This window comes from Dermacentor silvarum, chromosome 2, assembly GCF_013339745.2.
Source record: "Dermacentor silvarum isolate Dsil-2018 chromosome 2, BIME_Dsil_1.4, whole genome shotgun sequence".
NCBI classification, from domain to species: Eukaryota; Metazoa; Arthropoda; class Arachnida; order Ixodida; family Ixodidae; genus Dermacentor; species Dermacentor silvarum.
Window position 1 is genome coordinate 226,716,938 of NC_051155.1, and position 20,972 is coordinate 226,737,909.

The window sequence follows — 20,972 nt, forward strand, 5'->3', positions numbered from 1 at the left end:
GGCTGCATATGCGCCCAGTCACGCTGACAGCCTTGCACAGCCACAGCAGCGCTACGAGACATGTGCCAACCTGCCCACCACTGCCCCCTCTTTCCTAGCGCACGCTTGATCGCGTTGCCATGAGCCATGCCATGATTTCTGTCTACAAGGTCTACAAATGCGTGAAGCTACACAGGTGAGTCCAAATAGCTCACTTGTGTAACATTAGAGAGGCAAGTGAGCATGCAAATGGAAGTACATAAATGCTATCATACCCGCTCGACCTGGGAGGGCCACTGGTCCTTACAAATGTGGAGTTTGCCGCAGCTGGTGTCTTTGCGACACTGGACTCATTGTGATCGCTGGAAGGCACAGTGAATGTCTCGCTAAGGGCCTCTGCAGGCTTGTCCTCCGAAGACAGTGTCACAGTGACATTCAGAGCAGCACATGTCTTCTCTGGTGTGCTTTCAACAAGGTCTGTGATGGACTGCGGTGCAGACGCTGCCTGAGGCTCCTCAGGGGAGGGCAGAAAGCTTGCCTGGCTTCTCAGTGACTGTGAAAGGCTACAAAAAACAAGGAAAATGGAGATGTCTAACACATTCTTGTAGGGTAGAAGAAAAACGATGGCAGATCGAACACACTTATTGGAATCTACATTAAGCAAGGCTTTGTTGTAACATATCTATAAACGCTATACAAAGAGACATACATAAAGGTTTTGTCACTTGTAGGAGTCTTTATATCATGTTTCCGATTTTGTTTCCTTTTTTTGCTAATTTGGTGAAGTGCCTTATGCGCCTGCAATCTTTTTTCATACTTGTTGCAAAGTCACCTTGCTACTTTATTATTGAGCTTTTTGATGGCACTTCTCACACTGAACTGATGACTGAATTTTGTAGTTGTTCATGCACCTTTACCACTCCTGCCTTGGCTGCCAAGGCTGCAGGCAATACTGAACGAACAAACAAACAAACCAGATGTATGCAGTTTTATTTCTAGCGACTAAGTGTAAAGAACTGTTCATGTTCTCCCATTACAGAAGTTATGTGTGATTTGACTCTCCGGTAGCGGCCATGTACTACCTAGCTGTTTGTGTTCTGCACTACGTCTTGCAGCATGTCAAATATGTGTCTGCCAGGCAATACTTTTCTTCCTGTCCTTAAAGAGTGCTCCAGTCCCATAACACCCATGCCCCCATGCGATTGTTGAGGCAAAAACATAACTTTCGCTAACAATTCATCTACTCATCGCCCATTATGATGTTGTTGTCACTCTTGCAGAGCTGTAGTGTCGAAAGAAATAAAGAATAAAAGGTTTGCTGTTAAAGGAAAATATTAAGTCGAGCTAGACTGAAAATAACGAATCCGTCATTCGTAGCAAGAACAGAACTTTTGTAAACGAGAAAATAACAAAAACGAATAATTGGAGTGGTGCCACCTGTTATGAACTATGGTACATCTCTCGCGATGTAAGCATCCTGTGTGGCTGGCGCTGCTGGCAAGCCGCAAGACAGATGTACAAACAAAGAGTGAGCAGCAGCAGCAGCAGCAGCAGAGAGAGAGAGAGAGATGTTGAAGAAGAGGTGCTATTTTGATGAGACCGCACACATTGCACGTAGCGAGAGAAGGAGGATGAGGCAAGCAGGAGGTGAAACAAGCACAGGCAAGTAGGGGTGTGCGAATATTCACAACTTTCGAATGACGAATCAAATAGTGTCCTATTCGATTCGGTCTTCAAATTGAATAGTCATTATATTCGTAATTGCGGATATTTTTCGAATATTTCAACACATCAACTGCGGCCAAATAAACATAAAATTGGAGCAAAAGTACGGTAAGTTCTCACCCCTGCGGGCATAGTATAGACATAAAACATGAGAACTTGCGTAGTGGAGCAGGCTATGCCACTTGGGTAGCCATACTTTATAGCCTCCACAACGATCATTTGCACTCTGTGAATAGCCCTGTGCATGTGAAAAAACTACTTAATTGTTTCTATTGCTTCATTTGTGCTGTTAATAAACAGTGCTTCAAAACTTACCATGCAATAAAAGAAACTTGCTAACTTTAAGAATACTGGGATGTGAATATCGTTTTATGTTAATTGTGGTAACGGCAGTTCAGTATTTGAAAACTATTCTAAAGGTATTCGATATTCGGTTCGATTCGCTTCTGGCACTATTCGATTCGTATTCGATTCAGTCACAAAAATCACCATTCGCACACCCCTAGAGGCAAGCGATTCAAGGAACACCATCAATGGAAGTTGAGAGAGCAGTAGTTGATTCACAGAGAGCGGCAGAGGCAATCGTTACTTGGAGATTGTCATGTCCTCAGTTCTGCTGCGGGCGATTCAAATTGAAGAGCGGCAGTGGGGCATTCGGTGGCAATTTTCTATGCAAGAGTCTTATAATGGCACACAGAAAATGATAAATTTCAGACAAAATAGTAACTCCATCATTGTCAATACCACAAAGTGCTTCACAGAGCTTGTAGCACAGAAAAGAAAGAAAACACAAGAAAACACAAAAATGATACATATACAGTAAAAGCTTGTTAATTCGAATTCCGCGGCGATGCTACAAAAATTTGAATTATTCAAAATTCTAACTAATGAAAGGCAGAAAAAGATCGCTCTGTTAGGGCGCATATATAATTCGATGAAGCATGAGCGTGCGCGCACACGCTTTAGTTCGCACACACACACACACACACGCACGCAACGTCTGTAGTTCGACGCACTGGCACTGCCAATGTAACCAGACGCGGCCAACGGGGCCCGACGTCAAGATGGCTCTTGCTCCATCCGAGTGTTCGTCGCACCGACTGCACCACCCCACAATGCATTGTGTGAAGAAAAAGGGTGCCCATGCCGCTTCGCCGACGGTCGCAGACAGCTGCTCAAAGCGGCGCACGGGTTGGGGATGGTTCAATGCATGCTCTCATGAGAGCAGCCAACGGAGCGCACGTCGAAGTATAAATCAAATAGAGGGGACGACATTACGGCTGGCACAGTGGAAGCGACGTTGCGTGACTGGCCGCAAGCGACACTTGCCCGCGCACTGAAACCGTTGGACTATATAAACGTGCATTTCTTTCTGTGCATGCTCCGAAGAGAGCAGCCGATGGCGGGCGCGTTGAATTATAGAAGTCGTTTTTGGCACTTGGGCGAGCGTCGCTTGTGGCCAGTCACGCTTCGCCACTTGCACTGTGCCAGCCGAAAGGGCTGGTCTTGATTAAAAAAAAAAAAAAAAAAAAAAAAAAAAAAAAAAGAACGAAAGAGCCACGAATGCTGGCGCTTACGTCAACACAGATTTTCTGCGACATAGGGCCCTTAAAGCTATCGCGTTAATACACACACTATTAACTTGGTTTGTCAGGAACAAATAAAGCATGCTGTCTTGCCATCTGAGACAAAACCTTATGAAATGTGATAGTTCACTGGTAAACCATTTCCTCACCTGTTCAGCATTGCCTGCTGCTGAAGGCTGTTGTTCAATTTCGCCTTCTGCGAAAGGCTCGTACTTGGCTGACCGAAGATGAGCTGTAAAATTGCACAAGACGAAAAGAGAAAAAGAAAGGTAAATGTAGTGCAACAATGTAGTTGAAGCACAATGTAACAAAACTATACTCTCAGCAGGCTGCATACTTATACAATACCCTTAACCCCCAGCCGCCTCCACCTCCCATTTCTTTATATTTTGTTACTTCATGACAGACCACACACGTTTCACACTTAGGAAATTCAGGTGATACATTCATAAGCTTTCAATTTTGCATGTGCAGCAGATCATTCACAGTTACCCTTACTCTTGTTCAAAATAAGGCTGCAGGACCAGTACAGCTGAACCTGTTTATAATGAACTCGACAGTTCTACAAAAAGTGGCTGTTATATTAGCACTTCATTATGTGTGGACTTGCCTTTAAAAATGCTCAAAAATTAACTGGACTAAAGCTGGCATCAGCAGTTATGATTCAGCAGCACTTTGATTCGAAAACCAGATTTTCAGTGTCAGTTTTGTTCCCGGTGCATTCCCGCACTTAGTTGCAAACTTACGTTACAGACGTACACCTAAACAACGAAATGGGTCGTTGTATAGATCTTTCAAAATGGCGGCCGGTTCCAATCACCTATCATTTCGAAATTGCAAGCACAGCTGCCATTTTTTTATTTGAGACATGATTGTATTCTGCACAAGGGATTGAAACATTTTAGTTGGCTGGAAGCATAAACTCTGGAAACTACTGTGGCATGCCGCCATTCTGCAAATGTCTCACCATTACGACTGTGCTTAAACCACACAAGAGCCATAACATAATGTGACCTATGGTGTTTCAGGCGAAACAAATTCGATGCTCGAAAGGTAGAATGTCAACCCGAACTGTTATCAGCAATATGCAACGAGCAAACAGAGCGCAGTTGAACTGTGATCTCCTGATTATGGTAACCACCCATCCTTTGCTACATTGCGTGGCGGAAGCGAGTGGTACAGTGTTCTTGCTGACCCGGGCTGCATCGACAGCAATGCTTGAGCAGCTGTAGTTCCCATGGTGGAAGGACATAGATGGTCCTTCAAATCATTGAAAGAGGCCTAAGCACCACTGCTGTACTCAGTGGAATCCTTTCAGTTGAGTTCAATTAACTGCACAAGTTACACAAGAGTGAACAACGAAAAAGCAATAAGCAATAACGCAAGCCCTCTACTGGTGGGGCTGTATAAGCCACATGCAAGTATTTTATCGCACTAGAAGTGCCTGATGCACAAAACAGGACACTACTTACCCTTGCAGCCTCTGCATCAGCACAAGCATTCCTTGGCATTTTTGGAGGCTTGCTTAAGTTCAGCTGCACCAGAAAAATGTTCTATTAAATTTTTATTCTCATAAACCTGGAATATACGTTTTAAAGAAGACCTAAATACAGAAGGAGGTCTCACAGCCAAAAGACAGAGTGCGAGACCTCATGTTATTAAGTGCAACAAAGAAAATAACTATATGCAGTCGACTTCCATTATTTCGACATTGAAATTGATCGAATTAACCGGCAGGTCAAATTAAACAAGACGCAGAAAAATCGTGAGAACGCACTGGTGATTAATTTGGTAGTATTTGCTTCATTTTAACATGCCCCAGAATGAAATGCGTGGCCACTTTCGACGTGTCAAAAGTAGTAAACTAATGTAGACATAACCTTAAGACTCTCTTACAAAAAGTAGAAATATGTGCACCCAATATTTAAAAAAAAAAAAAAGAAAAAAAAAAAAAGGGGAGAGATGGGGTCTCATTTAATAAGTGTTGCACAATAACGGCCGGTTTCCTAATAGTCAGCTTCGTCGCACAACAGGCATGTTAGGCGGCAAAGCATACGAAAGCTACGAACGTGGCTTTTGGCCTATTTTCCTAGGGGGGGAAGAAGAAAGAAAGGCGCCAGTTAGAATCATGTTAATACTTTAATCAGACATTGCGGGCTACCATGATTGCTTGAAAATCTTCCTAGGGCAGGCCGAAAATCGTTGTTTTCGACGGGAGCCTGTTTAATGCATTCAATGCCCCCTCAGCTCTGTTGAGATAGGCGCTGCCACTAAAGGGTCGCTAATGGGGCCGCCATAAGGGCCAGGTGCGTGCATTCCGACCGGTCAAGTTCGAATTATCCGGCAAAGGCCAATCGAAATAACGAAAGTTTAGGCGCACAGAAATGCAGGGGCACCGGTGCGGTGGGGCCTTCAGTCAGGATCGAATTAACTGGAGTTGAATTAACAGAAGTCTACTGTACAACGAACACCAGCAGGTTATTGAGAAACAGCTAACATCACAAAACACAAAACAACTGCAATGAATTAGATAAAAGTGTGTTGTTGAGTTCAATCCCCTAGACACGGACAAAGTTTTCTTTAACTGCGATGCTTTTTTCTGAGGAAGTTGTACCCCATTCATAAAAGTGTGATAAAACACAAAATTAATCAGCTGAAGACTTACACATAATATTGGGGCTGAAACTAAAATTAAAAGTGGAGGACTTCACTTCTTGACCACCTGGAGTTCGTTAATGTGCACACAAAGCATGCACCCAAGCATTTTTGCATCCCACTCCAATTGGAATCCGGCCGCCATGGCCAAGAGTCGCCCCATGGCCTCATGCTCTACAGCAGAACGGCATAGCCACTAAACCACTGAGGAAGGAGAGGGAGTTATGCTAACTTTAGCTATAAGTATTTGCCATCAAGAATGAAATTAGAGTTACAGGACTTAAATGGAGGAGCAGCTATGAATTCAAAATGTATTGTTGAGACTGTGCATACATGGATCACATGTGCCCATTTTTGTTGCTATATGGTGATCAGCTGGTGAGAAACATGAATGATGCATATCGCATAAAAGAGACAAGGTCCAGATGAATTAGTCAGCCCTCAGCAGCCAACAAGAAAATCTCTTGAGATTACGCCAACAAGCTCATGAGTGTAGTTTGTTTGAAAGCGCATTAAATGCATAATTAACATATTAATGTGCTTTTGTAATAATTAAACCTCAATACAATGAACTTCAAATAACGTAATTCTTGATATAAAAAAGTAATAACTTTTTTAAATAAAAATAATATTTATTTCCCATTAATACAGAGGTTGATGGAAGGCGTGAGACTAAAAGCGAGGAACCCTTTGACGAAGGTCCCACACCTTTTGCAGCAAGAAACGTCGTGCATTTACATTCATATTAACAAATACCATTCATTATATTTTTTATAACTTCTTGTTCATAGAACACCATGTATTTAGAACTTCAATATAACGAAGTGTGTTTATACACAATTTAATATAACGAAATTTCACTAGCGCCGCAAAGGAATACGAAGACAATAAATGGAAACTTCCATGGACATAGATGGTCAAATGGTTGAATGCACGCATGTGCCTTATGCTTTGGGTGTGAGTGAAAGCATGTGAGGGTGAGCCAAGGATGGGGGCTTGATAAGCACAGTCTTCCCGCGCGAGCAAGGGGAGTTCGGGTATGCAGAGATGGCATGTCATCATATGCGCTTCTTGCAACGCGTTTAGTATTGAAAGGTGCGTAATCTCGAGTTTCAGGCTACACATTGAAGCGAGAGGCAGACAAAGCATTCGCTCCTCGCTGCCAGCGCTTTTCATGATAGCATCGTCCCACTACAGGTGACACTGTCAGCCGTGAAGGCAGAGTGGACGCGAAAACGTGGTTGGCCTCACATTGCGCTGCCGATGTGAAGATATCATCGACATGGCATGAAACCGTACCTTTAGCACCTGACTCTCAAATTCAACAAAATCAATTTGATCACAATTAAAATTAGCTTTTTACGACTGCCCAATATAGAAAGTTTTGCGGCCCCTTCTGTGTAAGAAAGATCCATCAGCGACTGTACTAATCTGCATAAATGGTCAAATTTTAAAGAAACGAAATTTCGATATAACGAAACAAATTGCCAATTTTAGCGACTCCATTATATAGAGGTTTAACTGTAGATGTTATTGATGAATGGCTCGATGACATATTGCTAAATCAAACCTACAGAAATAAACATGTTGAGTGGAAATGGACATTTCTAAAGATCACCAACCGTCCAACACAACATCGTTTTCGAAACCTAACCTTTATTAAACAGACAGTAAAGAAAAAAATTAATTCAGCTCTTTTAGTAAATTACCCTTTTCAAATAGCAAAAAAGCCCCTCTCACATTGATAGGAGGCTTGGCAAGCCTAAAAAGACGTAAAACGAAAAAAAGGATGGCGATGCCTGCTTGAGTTCTCACACCAGTTCACCGTGATGTAATTAATTTTGAAGGTGTCTACTCATGCCTAGTTTTTTTTTCCCCCCCCACTAGACATAGGCCACAATGTATTCTGAAGGAGATAAAACAAGTTTCAAGAACTTTTACTGTGCCACAATGGACAAAAACAAGAAGTTCTTTGCAATTCACGAGTCACACTAATGTGCCAAATGTAATGGTACAAAACAGAATAAAACCTTTCTGACCATTGTTTTTAAAAGCGAAGCTGCTCTAGGTAACCGTAAAAAGTGGCGCCTGCAGTCGCAAAACCTCGCCGAGCTATCATGTCCCTGCGTTGCCTAGCAACCACCTTGCGGAGCGCCATGTGCCTCGGCTCCTCTTCGTGCCGTGCACATGTTGCCTTGACATGGGACATTAAGGAGAGGGAAGGAGAGCATGTGCACGGCGTGCGCAATGCTTGGGAGAGGGAAAGAGAAAATAGAGCGAGATAGAGAGAGAAAGAAATTGTAGCAGCACCAATGAGGCAACGGGCTGCCGACGCCACCCGCGTTGCCTAGCCGCGCATGTGGCCAAGCAGTAGCGATGACGTCACCTCGTGTTGCCTAGTAACCTACCGGCACAGGCTCGCGCTCGCTTCGCCCGACACAGACACGGCTCATGCTTGCATTTGTGGCATGTCAGGAACGCTGTCGCTCGTAGGCGCTGACGCGTCCAGTGCTAGTCACGCGAAAGGGAAAGTACCTCCGAAAATGATCGCTTTTCCTGTACATGCACCATGCATAAATGTCTTGATATTGTTGATGTACGAGGACAAAGGAATAAGAATAAATAAGGAAAAGTTTTGAAACATCACTTACGGGGGTTGGCCTCTTAGACGCAGAGACCAGAGGTGATTCTGCTTTCCTCTTTGTAGCAGCCGCCAATGTATCAACATTTAAGCTGCGCCTGATGAACAACAAAAGAGAAAAAAAGGTTTATCTAGGGGAACGAGGTTCTTAAATTTTCAACTAAACACCGAACTATGCAATTTAAAATTCCCAAATACCTGCAGTACCGATAAGTCTGCCAAAAGTGAAGTGCTAGCCTAGAGCAGCTATGTGCCACCACATCAGCTTAGTGTCCGGCTCCAGATAATTCCACTGATTATTTAAAGGAGTGCCGACATGATAGTTTGGACTTTCATTTTTCGCTTAAGTGATGGTCCTCGAACTCGTAACATTTGAGAAAATACTGGCAAGCCTTACAGTGCTCTAAATATTTTCTACGATAGCTTTTCTATCAACCAGTTTTAGCTTTGTTTCCCAGGACGTGCTTGTGTCATGATGCAGAAGGTGGTCAAGTGGGAGGAGAACATTGTGGAGTTTTGGCACTTGCTCTGGCTTGCTCGGTAGTCTGCTAAGAGAGCTGGAGCATGTGCCAAAACTTTGCGACATCCTGCTACAATGTGATCGCCTCCTGCGTCATAACGTGGCGACACATACATCTCAGATTTCAGGTTTTATTACAGTGATGCTGTACATTTGAGCAAATACAAGACACGTAGCACGATAGAGTGCTCTAAAGTTTAAAAAACTGTCAGGGGAACACCTCACGGGAAGTAAAGCTGGAACTTGTTTGTAGAAAAGCCGTAGTTTAAAATGATTTGAGGCTAGCTAGTATTCTTTCTACGGTTTCGAAGTCTAGGACCTTCATTTCGTCAGTACTACTTTAATATTAGCCGATATAGTTGTCTTACTGCTTTTAACAGATCAGTGAAGGCTAGATACTATAACCATATCTCGAGAGAATGCATATGTCCTACTGGTAATCCAATATATAAAATATTTGTCTGCAATGTTTTATTGAAGCTTATGCAAATCTCCCATTATTTTATGAGACTGAATGAGTAACTTTAGGATTATTACAACAGGGACAAGCAAAATGTGAACCTTTGAATAGCATCGCAATTACAGACTGCCAGTGAAATATTTGTGCTTCTTAGCAGTTTCTTCTTTCCGAGGACTACCTACAGGGGCCATACTTTTCGTTTATCCATGTTAGGGATACTTTGATTTCTACATGACGTCCAACACGATGCCTCATAAGCATTTAATCTGCTGGCTTATCCAATGACTGTACACTGAAAGTTACACTTCTGAAAGTGATACACTGAGAGAACATGGCCTTTGGTGTGTGTGAAAAGTAGACATGCTGTACTTTCGGCCAAATTCAAGGCAGCTCTCATTCAGGATAAATATAACACGCACTCGCTCTGCTTGCGCTGGTGAAATGCAGTCCGTTGCTTTAACCTCTCAAGTTCCTTTTGCTGAGCTTCACGTTGCCGTAATTGCTCTTGCTCACGCCGCTCAGCTTCACGTCGCTCCCGCTGAGCTTGTGCCCTAGCCAGCCTCTGCTCCCGGTCTCTGAAACACAAAGGAAGAAGTCGCTCATGTTTGCTCCAAGCGCATACAAAAGTGACTGAGAAAAAAAAACAATTTTTAAAAGTAGTACTTTTACTTGGCAGGGTCAAAGGCACCCTCACAAGATGAAAACGGGATGCTTTTCTTTACCTGCAACCTCTTTCATGAAGCTGTTTAGGATAAGCAAGGAGAGGGTGCTTGAGCATTCCATCGGCTAATGTTATTCAAAGAAAGAGGCAGTCTGCAGGATAGCAGCTGTTATCACGAAATTGGCACGAGTTGGCCAACCTTGAGTGAGGTAAATACAATCTTTAGAAAGAAAGAAAAAAGGGCAGGAATAAAATACATATCTATTTTTTGTGCACTCAGCCATGCTACACTTCTCTATAAAAATAATTAAATCCCTGGCTCAAAGCACGTGCACAAATCATTCATTGGCTCTAAGCATTACGAAGCAGGAAGAAAACTACTCTTTCGCCATTACCGACGAAGCATGGCACATTGAATATCCTGCCAAACATGCTAGTGCCATCAGGAAATTCGTCATCTGCATTGATACGCCACACTTTGTAGCAAATTCGAGCCGCTTTATATTAGCATAGTTCAATTTACCATAAACATCTATGTCCCCGGTTTATTCTTTGCTACAACCGAACAAAAATGGTAAAATCAAGTTGCGTACACGAATGTGCACACCATGACTAAAACAGTGATGGAAGAGCCATTGGATCTTCTGGCGCAGGTCTTGGCACAGGCAAAAGTGTGCTCAGGCGCAACAGCAAGTACTTTAGGTGCAGTTAGCATCCATACTCAATCAATATAGCGGAGCTGGCTTTATGCGCATCAATGAGGTACATAGGCTGAAAATTACTAAACTGGTTTCGTTATTTTTAATTAAATGGCTTTCCCTGTGCATATGCCACGGTATAAATCTTTCTACAATTTTGACTTGTAGGAGGTATTGCGTGTTTGAAGCGCTCCAAGCGAGCAAGAAAAATAAGGTTAGCTTAACTAGGGCATGTCAACAAGACCAGGTTTCTCCTAATGTGTACAATTTCTCCAGCATAACTTTGCTACGAACCACGAGAAAACTGATCAAATTACAACCATGGAATCTGCTCTTTCAATCCAGCAGGGTTGCAAGGAAGGTCCCTAATCATAAGTAAATTAGGCTTCAGCAGTTGAGCACACGTATAGATACTTTTAAGTTCACCGCAAAAATTGTGCTAAGCATTGTGCTTTGTGTACTTTATCCGAGACTTTGCTTTGATCCGACATCCTTCTTGAGCGACCTCCGTGCCACGCAGGTACAAGGAACACAGAACTGCAGCAAAAATGGCACAAGCCCAAACAACCTACAGTGGCAGTATACTGGAACATCCGCCGAAGAGAAATACTATAACAAAACTGTGAAAACAGTGAATGGAAAACCGATGGCGTTAGCTCTATCCACGGCTATGGTTGTTGAGTTGAGTTTCAGGATGACTCGATGATGGTGTTGGCATGCTTTAGGCTTTGGTTTCAGTTTTACCGTACTTTCTGGTGTAGTATAAGATGCGGTATTTTTCTGAATTTTTTGTCGGTGCGTCTTACGAACGGTGCGACTTATGTAAGTTTTTTTTTCTGCCCGGGAAAACTGCCATCAAAATCGGATTCGATGTTATGGAGATGCGAAGCGCGCTGGTTGACGTAATCGCTACGTGTTCTGTGCGCGCTATCGAGGTGCCAGGTTCTTCTCGTGGTCGAGTTCCCGAGCGCCGTGCGACAAGGACGGAGCAGCAACGTAAGCAGCGGCAGGCTGACCAAGAGTCGGCCGACCCCGAATTCGTCGCATCTGCAGATTGCTGTCATGACACGACGCGCGCCGCTGCGCAAACTACGCAGTTGCTACCAGAGTACAAGCCATCCTCCCTCCCTTCCGCGCTGCCTTCCCGTTTTTCTCCCTTGTGCGTGATTCGGCTCACCGTCGGACACTTTCACTCGCACATACAGCTTATGGCACGCGGGGACGATGTTATTGCCCTTGGACTTTATATGGAATATCGTGGCAACCACGACAGCAGAAATGCGCCTGGAGTGGAAATATATGACACCCATATGCTTGCACGTTACCCGCTTTCACGGAAAGAAACGCCACAATTTTTTTTCGTTAAATCGCTTATCGAACGAAGAGGTGCGTCTTATACACCGGTGCAACTTATAGACCGGAAAATACGGTACTACTGAAGCAGCATCAATGGAAGAAGGCTTTCGTTCTTATGCTTCATTTGGCATAGACGCGACACTATTTTAAGCTAAAATGCCATTTTGAAGCAGGATGGCACAAATGACTGCCCTTGGTGCATTTTGGCGCAGCTGTTCCACCACAGCTAGAGGAGTTATGGTGACAAACAGCCAGAGCTGAACATGAAAAAAAGCGGCAAGCAACAAAAATGTGCCATAGAAATGTTTAAGTGTTTCAAGTTTTTGGACCTGCACATTTATTCCAACTTCTCCACGGCACTACCACCTACCCACAGAACCAACGTAAAACAACAAACATAATTGCAGACTCTGCTCAGTGCTCCGCTTAATTGGAAATTATATGCGTGTGTTACTCTGCAAACATACCGGCCTTGATCAAAGCTGCCACTACATCAACTTGGAAATGGTTAGGCCTAATGGTAAAGGCAGAAGCCGTCATCAGGAGCTTACCATGAAAATATTCATACTATAGTCCGATACAAGTCAAGAGAAATGCGGCTTTTCCCCATCAAAGGACCCCCTTCCAGCCAATGATGTCGCCCTGTCAACACGACGTCATGGCCGACGTCATGTTTCTTTTGCGCTGCGGTCGCGAAAGCCGACTCTCTCAAGCTGACTTTAATGCCGTTGTTTGGGTGCTGCGAGCAGCAGTGTTAAAAAAAAGAAAAAGAAAAAAAAAAAAGAAAAACACGCTCGGTAACAACGATCCTGGCCTTTCGTCTACTGCATCACTGCTCGGGGCCATCGGTAGACAGCCGCCGCTGTAGTTTACTGGAATACTTGCGCCGTTCATCGGTGATTCAGAACGCTGTGTGTTACAAAGTGCAGATAAAGAATTTGAGCGAAGGTTTTATTTTCGTTTAAAATAAAGGCGTCCTTTGGAACTTCTTGTGCGTGCGGATGCACTCCACAAAACCTGGCTCCAACGGTGCTGCTCGTAGGTGTAAGGCGGTGACTTGTATCATACTATAGTACACTTGCCTTCAATGGCAATTAAGCATGAGACCATATCAATGGGATGGATTGACAGCTGTACTAGCGAAGCTTGGTTTGGAATGGGGCTCCCTCCATTTTTAATGTGCGCTTTTTTTTTTTCGTGGAAATTGGGCAGCAAATTGCCTACGCAGTGCAATCGGACACAACTAAAACTGCCTTCGCGGCATTCGTATGCTTTAATACGTAACACAAATGTATTGTGGCGAAGCTGGCTTTAGGTAACCGGGCAGCTGGGCGGCCTTAAAATCGGGTGCGCGTTAGATTTGTACTATGTTTAGGGGCTTTAATGTCATTTCTACATTAATTTGTGGCTAGCCTACAAACAAATATCACAAAACGAAACGAAACATTGACAGCGCATTCCTTATATCTTAAGTCTTCTTAGACTTATAAATATTAAAAGTGCAAAACAATAACAGAGCTCAAACCTGAAAATTATGTCAGCTTAGTCAGCTTACGTTTCCTTCAATTCACAATCCCACTACAGCTATGTGTCTAACACTTCGCATAATATTCCAACATGTTGCGATTGCATTCATTGCTTCACCCTTATGGCAATTTTTTTCACTCAATCGACCGGGTAATTTGATCAATTCTGTCAGTGCCGTCAGGGTGTAATTAACGGAAGTCGACTAATTGTTCCTATTAAATGTAACAGTATGGTGAGTGGCTGACAGGCCATCACATTTGTGTTCTTTTTGTTAGACCTACTTGCAAATGTTTTCCCGTCAAACCAGCATGCATGTTTAAAGTGTATACGATAGAATCTTGGTGATACGATCATGTCTGATACAGAATTCGGGATGACAATTAGTGCTGCGGCAGATGATGTGGACAATCGAGCTGCTGCATGCCAGTGCCCCGGTCACATTCTTGTTGCCAGAGCGACCTACATGCCTCCACCTTGAGACTCCAAGTCATCCATTCTACTGCCGCATCCCCCTTAATTTCCAGATTATTTAAATGTTTTAGGATGATACGAATTTTTGCACTGTCTTAAGTGGTTCGTATCATCAAGATACTACTGTATCGCACATAACAAAGGTGTTTTTGTGTCAGCTGAACATCTTCAGCAGGAAGACAGTTTGATTTGGATGTTACATTTACAGTGGTGCAAAATTGCATGAATCATTCCAGTAGTTTCATTCACAGTCTAGGAACTAACAAGACAATGTGCCTATGTTTGAAATGTCTCATTGCCTGGAATTCTGATAGTTTCATTGCCCTGTGTTTTATATGCGCTTTCACACAAAACTTGAAAGTGCACTGGAGACAATGACTGCTGCCACCTGAAATAGGTGAATGCATGCGAGGCCATGGGTAAGAGGTAATGCCAGCTTACTTTTTTGCTGCATCCATTTTTATCTGCAATAGGCTTTGCTTGCGTTGCTGCTCCACCTCACTGATGCCACTGCTGTCATGCCTCCTGCGGGTGGACTCCTCTAAAGTGGATGTCTTCAGGGTGCCCTGTTCGTAGTGAGAGAGAAAGAAACAACTTTATGGCATAACGAGGTCGTTAAATTAGCTTGCCGACAGTCGGAAGGGTGGAGGCCAATTGGTTGTTCGTAGAGGAGATATAAGTTCGTAGAGTTATAAACCCAAGCCCAGCTAAAGATGAGAGTCCCAGTTCAAGAAAGCTCAAGCTAGACAACAGGCCCAAAGTTTGGCAATGAGTTTGAGACAGTAAAGAGGAGGCGAGAAGGTGTTATAGAAAAAATGAAAGATTCCCTGTTTTGAAGAAATTAGACAGTAAGAACTGATATGCTCAAATTCTAAGGGCTCAAGTTCACTTCATACAGCAGGCATGGGAACGAGCTGCAGCAAGTTTAGAGCCATGGTGTATGATGTGAATGTGAATATTGTGTGCAGCAATGAAACCCTCATGATCATATTCCACCTTCTCAAGCTAAGTCGCCATATCAAAAGTGAGTGTCACCCAGAGTAATGGTTTTCCTTCAGGGGGACAATGGTTGTTCAAGGTTGGCTGAAACTTCTGTTTTTGCACATGCATCCCAATAAGGCAGGAGTGGGCATGCTTGGTTAGCATGCAATGGTCACACACAAATTGGCAAGAAGGTTGCACAAAGAGGGCACTTTTGCCCCTCTCGTTGCAGCCGAGGCGCCTCATTCAGTGTTGCCAGATGGCGCTGAGTGACATAGCCAAAATAGATGGATATTATAGCCCAAAAGTAGCCAACTATGCAGTCGGGCCTTGGTAGCATGTAGCCAAAATATAGCCATTACTTCGGCTAGCGTGAAATGACAACAAAATGAGTCATGGAAACAAATTAAAGTTTTTTTTTATTTGCAAGGGCTTACTGAAATTGTTAGGAGTGTGCAAATATCTGAAACATTCTAATAACGAATCGAATAGTCACTATTCGTAAAGGCTGAATATTTTCGAATACTTTTTGACTATTTCAAAACTTCAACTGAGTCCAAATAAACATAAAATTGGAGCAACAGTATGGCAAATGTTCACCCCTGAGGGCATAGTATAGACATAAAGCACGAGAATGTCACTTAGGTGGCAATACTTTACATTCTGTAGAGCAATCATTCGCACTCTCGAAGAGCCTTGTGCATGCGAAGAAACTACTCGCCTGCTCCTTATTTTGCGCTTTTCATAAACAATGCATCTTAGCGTACTATGTAACGATATAAACTTGCTAACCTTAAGAAAACTGGAATGGGAGCATTGATTATATTAATTTTGATAACGGCTACTGATTATTTGAAATCTATTCGAAAAGTATGTGATATTCCATTCGATTCGATTCTGTTCTTGCACTATTCGATTCGTACTTGATTCGGTCTCGAAAATCACTATCTGGACACCCCTAGAAATTGTATATTTCACCCACTTTCCCATGGCGCACATGTGAAATTGGACTTGAAGCGAGCCGCTGCCACCATAGGCTAAAAACCGCATGCATTATTTCTAGCCAGCATGATCATGATGATGATCATATGGTGCACTTCCCATTGTAACGGGCGGAGGTAGAAATTAGGTCCTAGCACAAAACCCGCTGCTCGTGTCCCACCATGGACGCAGATGTGGAAACAGAAAAAGGTTGCACCAACAGTTAATCGAGCGTACCCTGAATCTTGAATCTCGCTTTTTTACAATTCCTGGTCCATATAAAAATGTATCCCAAAAATAGCCACATAGCCAACTCATCTAAAACACAGATAAACAAAAATTTAAGTAGCCCAATTTGGCTACAAATAGCCCAATCTGGCTACAAATAGCCCAATCTGGCAACACTGGCCCCATTCCTTCCCTTTAGTTTTCATGGAACTGGAAAGACTCCTCTCCACAGTACGTGGTCAAACATCGCTCCTATGTACAAAACACTGTTTGGTCTCATAGGTGAAGAGTGCACATTTATTCTGAGATAGACAGTCTCGATGACCAGCTACATATAAATAGGGCATTTGAAAAGGTTGCTAACTGGTGCGAAAGCTCATTACCTGTGCTAAACTATCACATCTGGAAATTGTTTCCAGTGTTTGTCCCGAAGGAGAAGAGTGCGACGAGGAAGATGCAATGGCAAAGGCAGATTCAAATTCTGCAACTATAGCCGAGGTTGTAGGCCGCCTTGGAAGGTTGCGAGACTTTGTGTCTCAGCAACAAGCTGTGCCAGAGGAAATGCACAAAAACAGACTCTCCGGATAGCTTTGTTACTTCTTGTGCTTTGAGAGCACCAGTGCAAATTAAAATTGCACATTTCTTTTCAAAATGATATAGGCAGCAACGTACCTGTTATGCTATTAACTATAACTCTATAAATTGTATTTCACACTTTCGACTCGATGTCTGCTGTGCCCTATGCTATTCCATATTCTAGTGAATATTTAGTTTAGTGGACTTTCAGCTAAGTGAACTATTTCCTTGGGTCCCTTGAAGTTCACTCAAGTGAGAGTTCACTGTATTTCTCGTGTCACAGTTGCTACCTTTCAAACAAAATTAAACCAAGTAGTCCAGCAATGATAAACTACTCTACTTTCGGCATACATTGCGGAACTTCATTCGGAGTGCTCCGAACAAGTTTTGGGGATTTCTTAACAGTAAACGCAAACCAGTCTACCAGAATGTGCATGACAGAAATCTTATAATCGAGAAAGAAGATACATATTGCGAAACTGTTCAACAGGTACTTTAACAGTATTTTTTTGAGCTCGTCAGATTGCTTTCTTTCTGATCTCATCGCACACAGTGATCTCATCGCACATAGTTTCATTGCCTGCCACTTTTCCAATGCTTTTAAATATAAAAAACAAAATAGACTCCTGGGCCAGACAACTTACCCAATACCGTTCTTCATAGATACAATGAAATATTATCCCAGTTTTTAGTTAAAATATTTTGTGCATCTTTATCTTCAGCCATGCTTCCTAGAGACTGGCTTACTGCCTGTTATCCGAGTACTGAAGAAATGGTGATTCCACACTAATAGCAAACTCTCGTCCCATATCAGTTACCTCCTCTTATAAATTTTTAGAGCACATAATAGCTAATGAATAACAAGTTTCTGGGAGACAAAGACATTTTGTCACCTCTGCAGCACAGTTTCCAAAAGGGCTTTTCAACTTTAATGCAATTAACTACTGTTATTCATGATTTCGCTAGCACACTGGACAAATCTGGAGAAACTGACGTCATATTTTTGTATTTCAGAAAAAAAAAAAAGCAGTTTACCTCATTACACACTCAAAGCTAAGCAAAAATCTTGAGCTACTCAATTCACATATGTATATTACACTGCTTACATTACTAACCACAGGCAATTTGTTGTTATTGATACTTACTCTTCTTAGTGAACTATTCATAACTTCTGGTGTTCCTCAGGGTAGTGTTCTAGGGCTGTTATTATTCAACATATATATTAATGAAATTGTTCACACTGTTACTCTGCCTGTAAAAATTAAATTGTTTGCAGACTGTTTACTGTTTACTGAAATTACATTAATTCAACCAAATTAAATTATTTCCAACCTTCAAAACATTCAGTCTTCTTGTTGGAACATGGAGCATAACATAGGCGAATACAAATATCTAGCCGTTACATTAGCCAATAACCTCCGCTGGAACTCCCACATTTCTTACTTATGCGTCTCTGCTTTCCGGAAACTGCCTTCTCAGACTCAAATTAAAACATGCTCCCGCTGAAACTCGTCTAATTGCTTATATGCCTCTAGCCTGACCTAAACTGAAATTTGCAGCTACGATATGGGATCATTATACTAAAACTAACATTTACGCCCAGGGTGCCACTGACGAACTGAGATTTGGAGCAATTTTTGGAGCAGCAAAACCTTAATTTTGGAGCAGTTTGGAGCATCCAGATACAGATTTCAGAGCACTTTGTAGCTAATAAATGCCAGCTGCGTCCTAAGCTATTTCAAACACTTAAAATTGACAACCGTTATTCCTGAAAGTATTTGCTTGCTGTAAAACAATCTTGCTCTGCCTCTAAATACACGAGTTTCCCTTTAATTTAAATGAAGACAACAAACCTGTTCACACACTGTGCTGTAATTAGTTTATTTCAAGTTGAGCGAAGCTGCTCAGATGTTGCCTTTTACATCATATGATTTTTTTCATTGACAGCTGACACTTTGTTATGTTTTCAGCAAGGCTCTAGCATCAGTCAGAAGCACCTGGGCAGACTAGATGAGCCCCTCGTAACGCTCAGTCATTGCTTCAGACGACACCGGTACTTTTCAACGGTCTGTTTTTCCTCGTAAAGCTGAAGCCTCTGTTCAGCAACTGGCCGATTCACAACTGGCGTCGACTGATTATTTCGACACCATCAATTCAAACAAGCTCGATTATTCGGACTACTTTGAGGCACCATCACTGGCCCATAAACTTAAAATATAAGTACGACTGAAATTTTGAACACCTTGAGGTACGCCATTCTATATAATTTGGACTCCGCCTGCACGACTGCGTGCTAATTTGACCGCAGAGTTGAGCAGAAATAGCAATATTTTGGCGTTGATAAGTTGCTGGCATCGCCGCAGTATGGTGGTAGGCCATGTTGCTGACACCTCCCGGAAACCGAAACTAGCGAAGCCTAGTTAATCCAGCACCGACCGCGCCTAAACTGTCGGGCAAGCGAACTCCGGCAAGCGATTCGGGAGTGCATTCGGGTTGGCTCTGCGCGTCCAACGTATATTCATTGACGTGTTAACTAGCGACACGGTCGCGGCGACTGAAGTTGTTTAAGCAATGCCGACTACACCCTCAATGTCTCCGTTGACGAGGACAATGACTGTCCCCCCCCCCCCCAACAACACCGTCATTCGGCTATGATAGGGCGATCAACTCCTGCGCGGCGGTTTTGTAGTGATGCATTCTGCTCGATTCTATATGCCGCCCTTATCATCCACCATTCTCTGCTGGCTGATACCTATATAACGCAGGCAGAGTGCCACTCAGACGAAGCGCACGGAGTGGCAGCGGAAAAGGCATCGCTACAAAATCGCGGTCCTGTTGCCAAACGTTGAAGATTCGGTGCATGCATTAATTGTACTTTTGTCTATTTGTGGCGACAGCATAACAATGGTAGAGATACGGACTGGCCAGATCATAGGCAAGCGTACGTACACACAGGACAGCGTTGACAAACTTCGGCATTATACTTGGACGATCCCCCTTTCTGGGATACTTTCACTTTCACGTCGACGAATGATAGCGTTTCTGGCACACTACCAAGTATGCCGACGCTGACACTAGTTACACGAAATCCCGCCAAAGTGAACGTATCCCCGAAAGTGGTCAACCAAGAATAATGTCTTTTTTAGCCACTGGCGGAATCAATTCAGTTCTTTTCTGGAGAATTTGGATATTTCCGACTCCCAATTATTTGGACTTTTAGGCGGTCCCCATCGAGCCAGAATTATCGGTCACCGACGTATAGATAACGTGAAGTTCGATTTATGAAGCCGCTTTAGTCGTGCGCACTATGCACATCTGCGGGCCACACATGTAACGCGCAGTCGCTAATTTTGGCGCAGGAAATCTCGTATGGCGCAATCTGGCGCATTTGGCGCAGGAGTAGGAGCACTGCACAACTGTATTGAGTGTAGCAATGCTAGTAGCTGTCGTGTTGATCAAGGGACAGAGAACAGTTTACTAATCATAAAATATTCCACTTCCATTCCATCTTTAAAGAAATTAATGCATCTGTCAATCCTGAACAACCCCAGTTTTATTGGGATGTCTTTCTCAAGGCAGTAGAAAACAGGAATGTTGGAATGTTGGAGCACATCAAGAATGCTTACCTGTCGTGCTTCACTTGTGGGAAACGGTCGTGCCATCTTTGAAGGTGTGGTGTGCTTTGGTGTGACAGGAGCCAGCCTGGAGGAAGAGGACGGGGTAGCCGGAATTTTGCGAACAGTGCCCAGCTTATGTCCCGGACAGTCCTTTACGGGTGCCTTGACGGAACCTAGAACACCACTGAGCTGGTGTTCAGAGGAGCAAAGCATTATTCAGTTTCTGGATCGGAGAGCAGGCACAGACATCAGTAAGCAATAGCATTTTATTGATGGAACACTCCTTTTTGACTGGTGCGCTGAAAATGTG

The 20,972-nt window shown here is 43.2% G+C and overlaps 1 protein-coding gene across 1 annotated transcript in view; it reads right to left on the minus strand.

Annotated features, from left to right (window-relative positions):
• Positions 1-20,972, minus strand: part of LOC119442796 (inner centromere protein) — a 45,104-nt gene that overhangs the window by 9,968 nt on the left and 14,164 nt on the right. Inside the window, exons 6-12 of the mRNA XM_037707822.2 lie at positions 20,672-20,851; positions 14,721-14,845; positions 9,986-10,141; positions 8,597-8,684; positions 4,763-4,825; positions 3,440-3,522; positions 255-542 (exon numbers count right to left, since the gene is read on the minus strand). Coding sequence (XP_037563750.1) covers positions 255-542; positions 3,440-3,522; positions 4,763-4,825; positions 8,597-8,684; positions 9,986-10,141; positions 14,721-14,845; positions 20,672-20,851 — 983 coding nt within the window. The remainder of the gene's footprint in view (positions 1-254; positions 543-3,439; positions 3,523-4,762; positions 4,826-8,596; positions 8,685-9,985; positions 10,142-14,720; positions 14,846-20,671; positions 20,852-20,972) is intronic.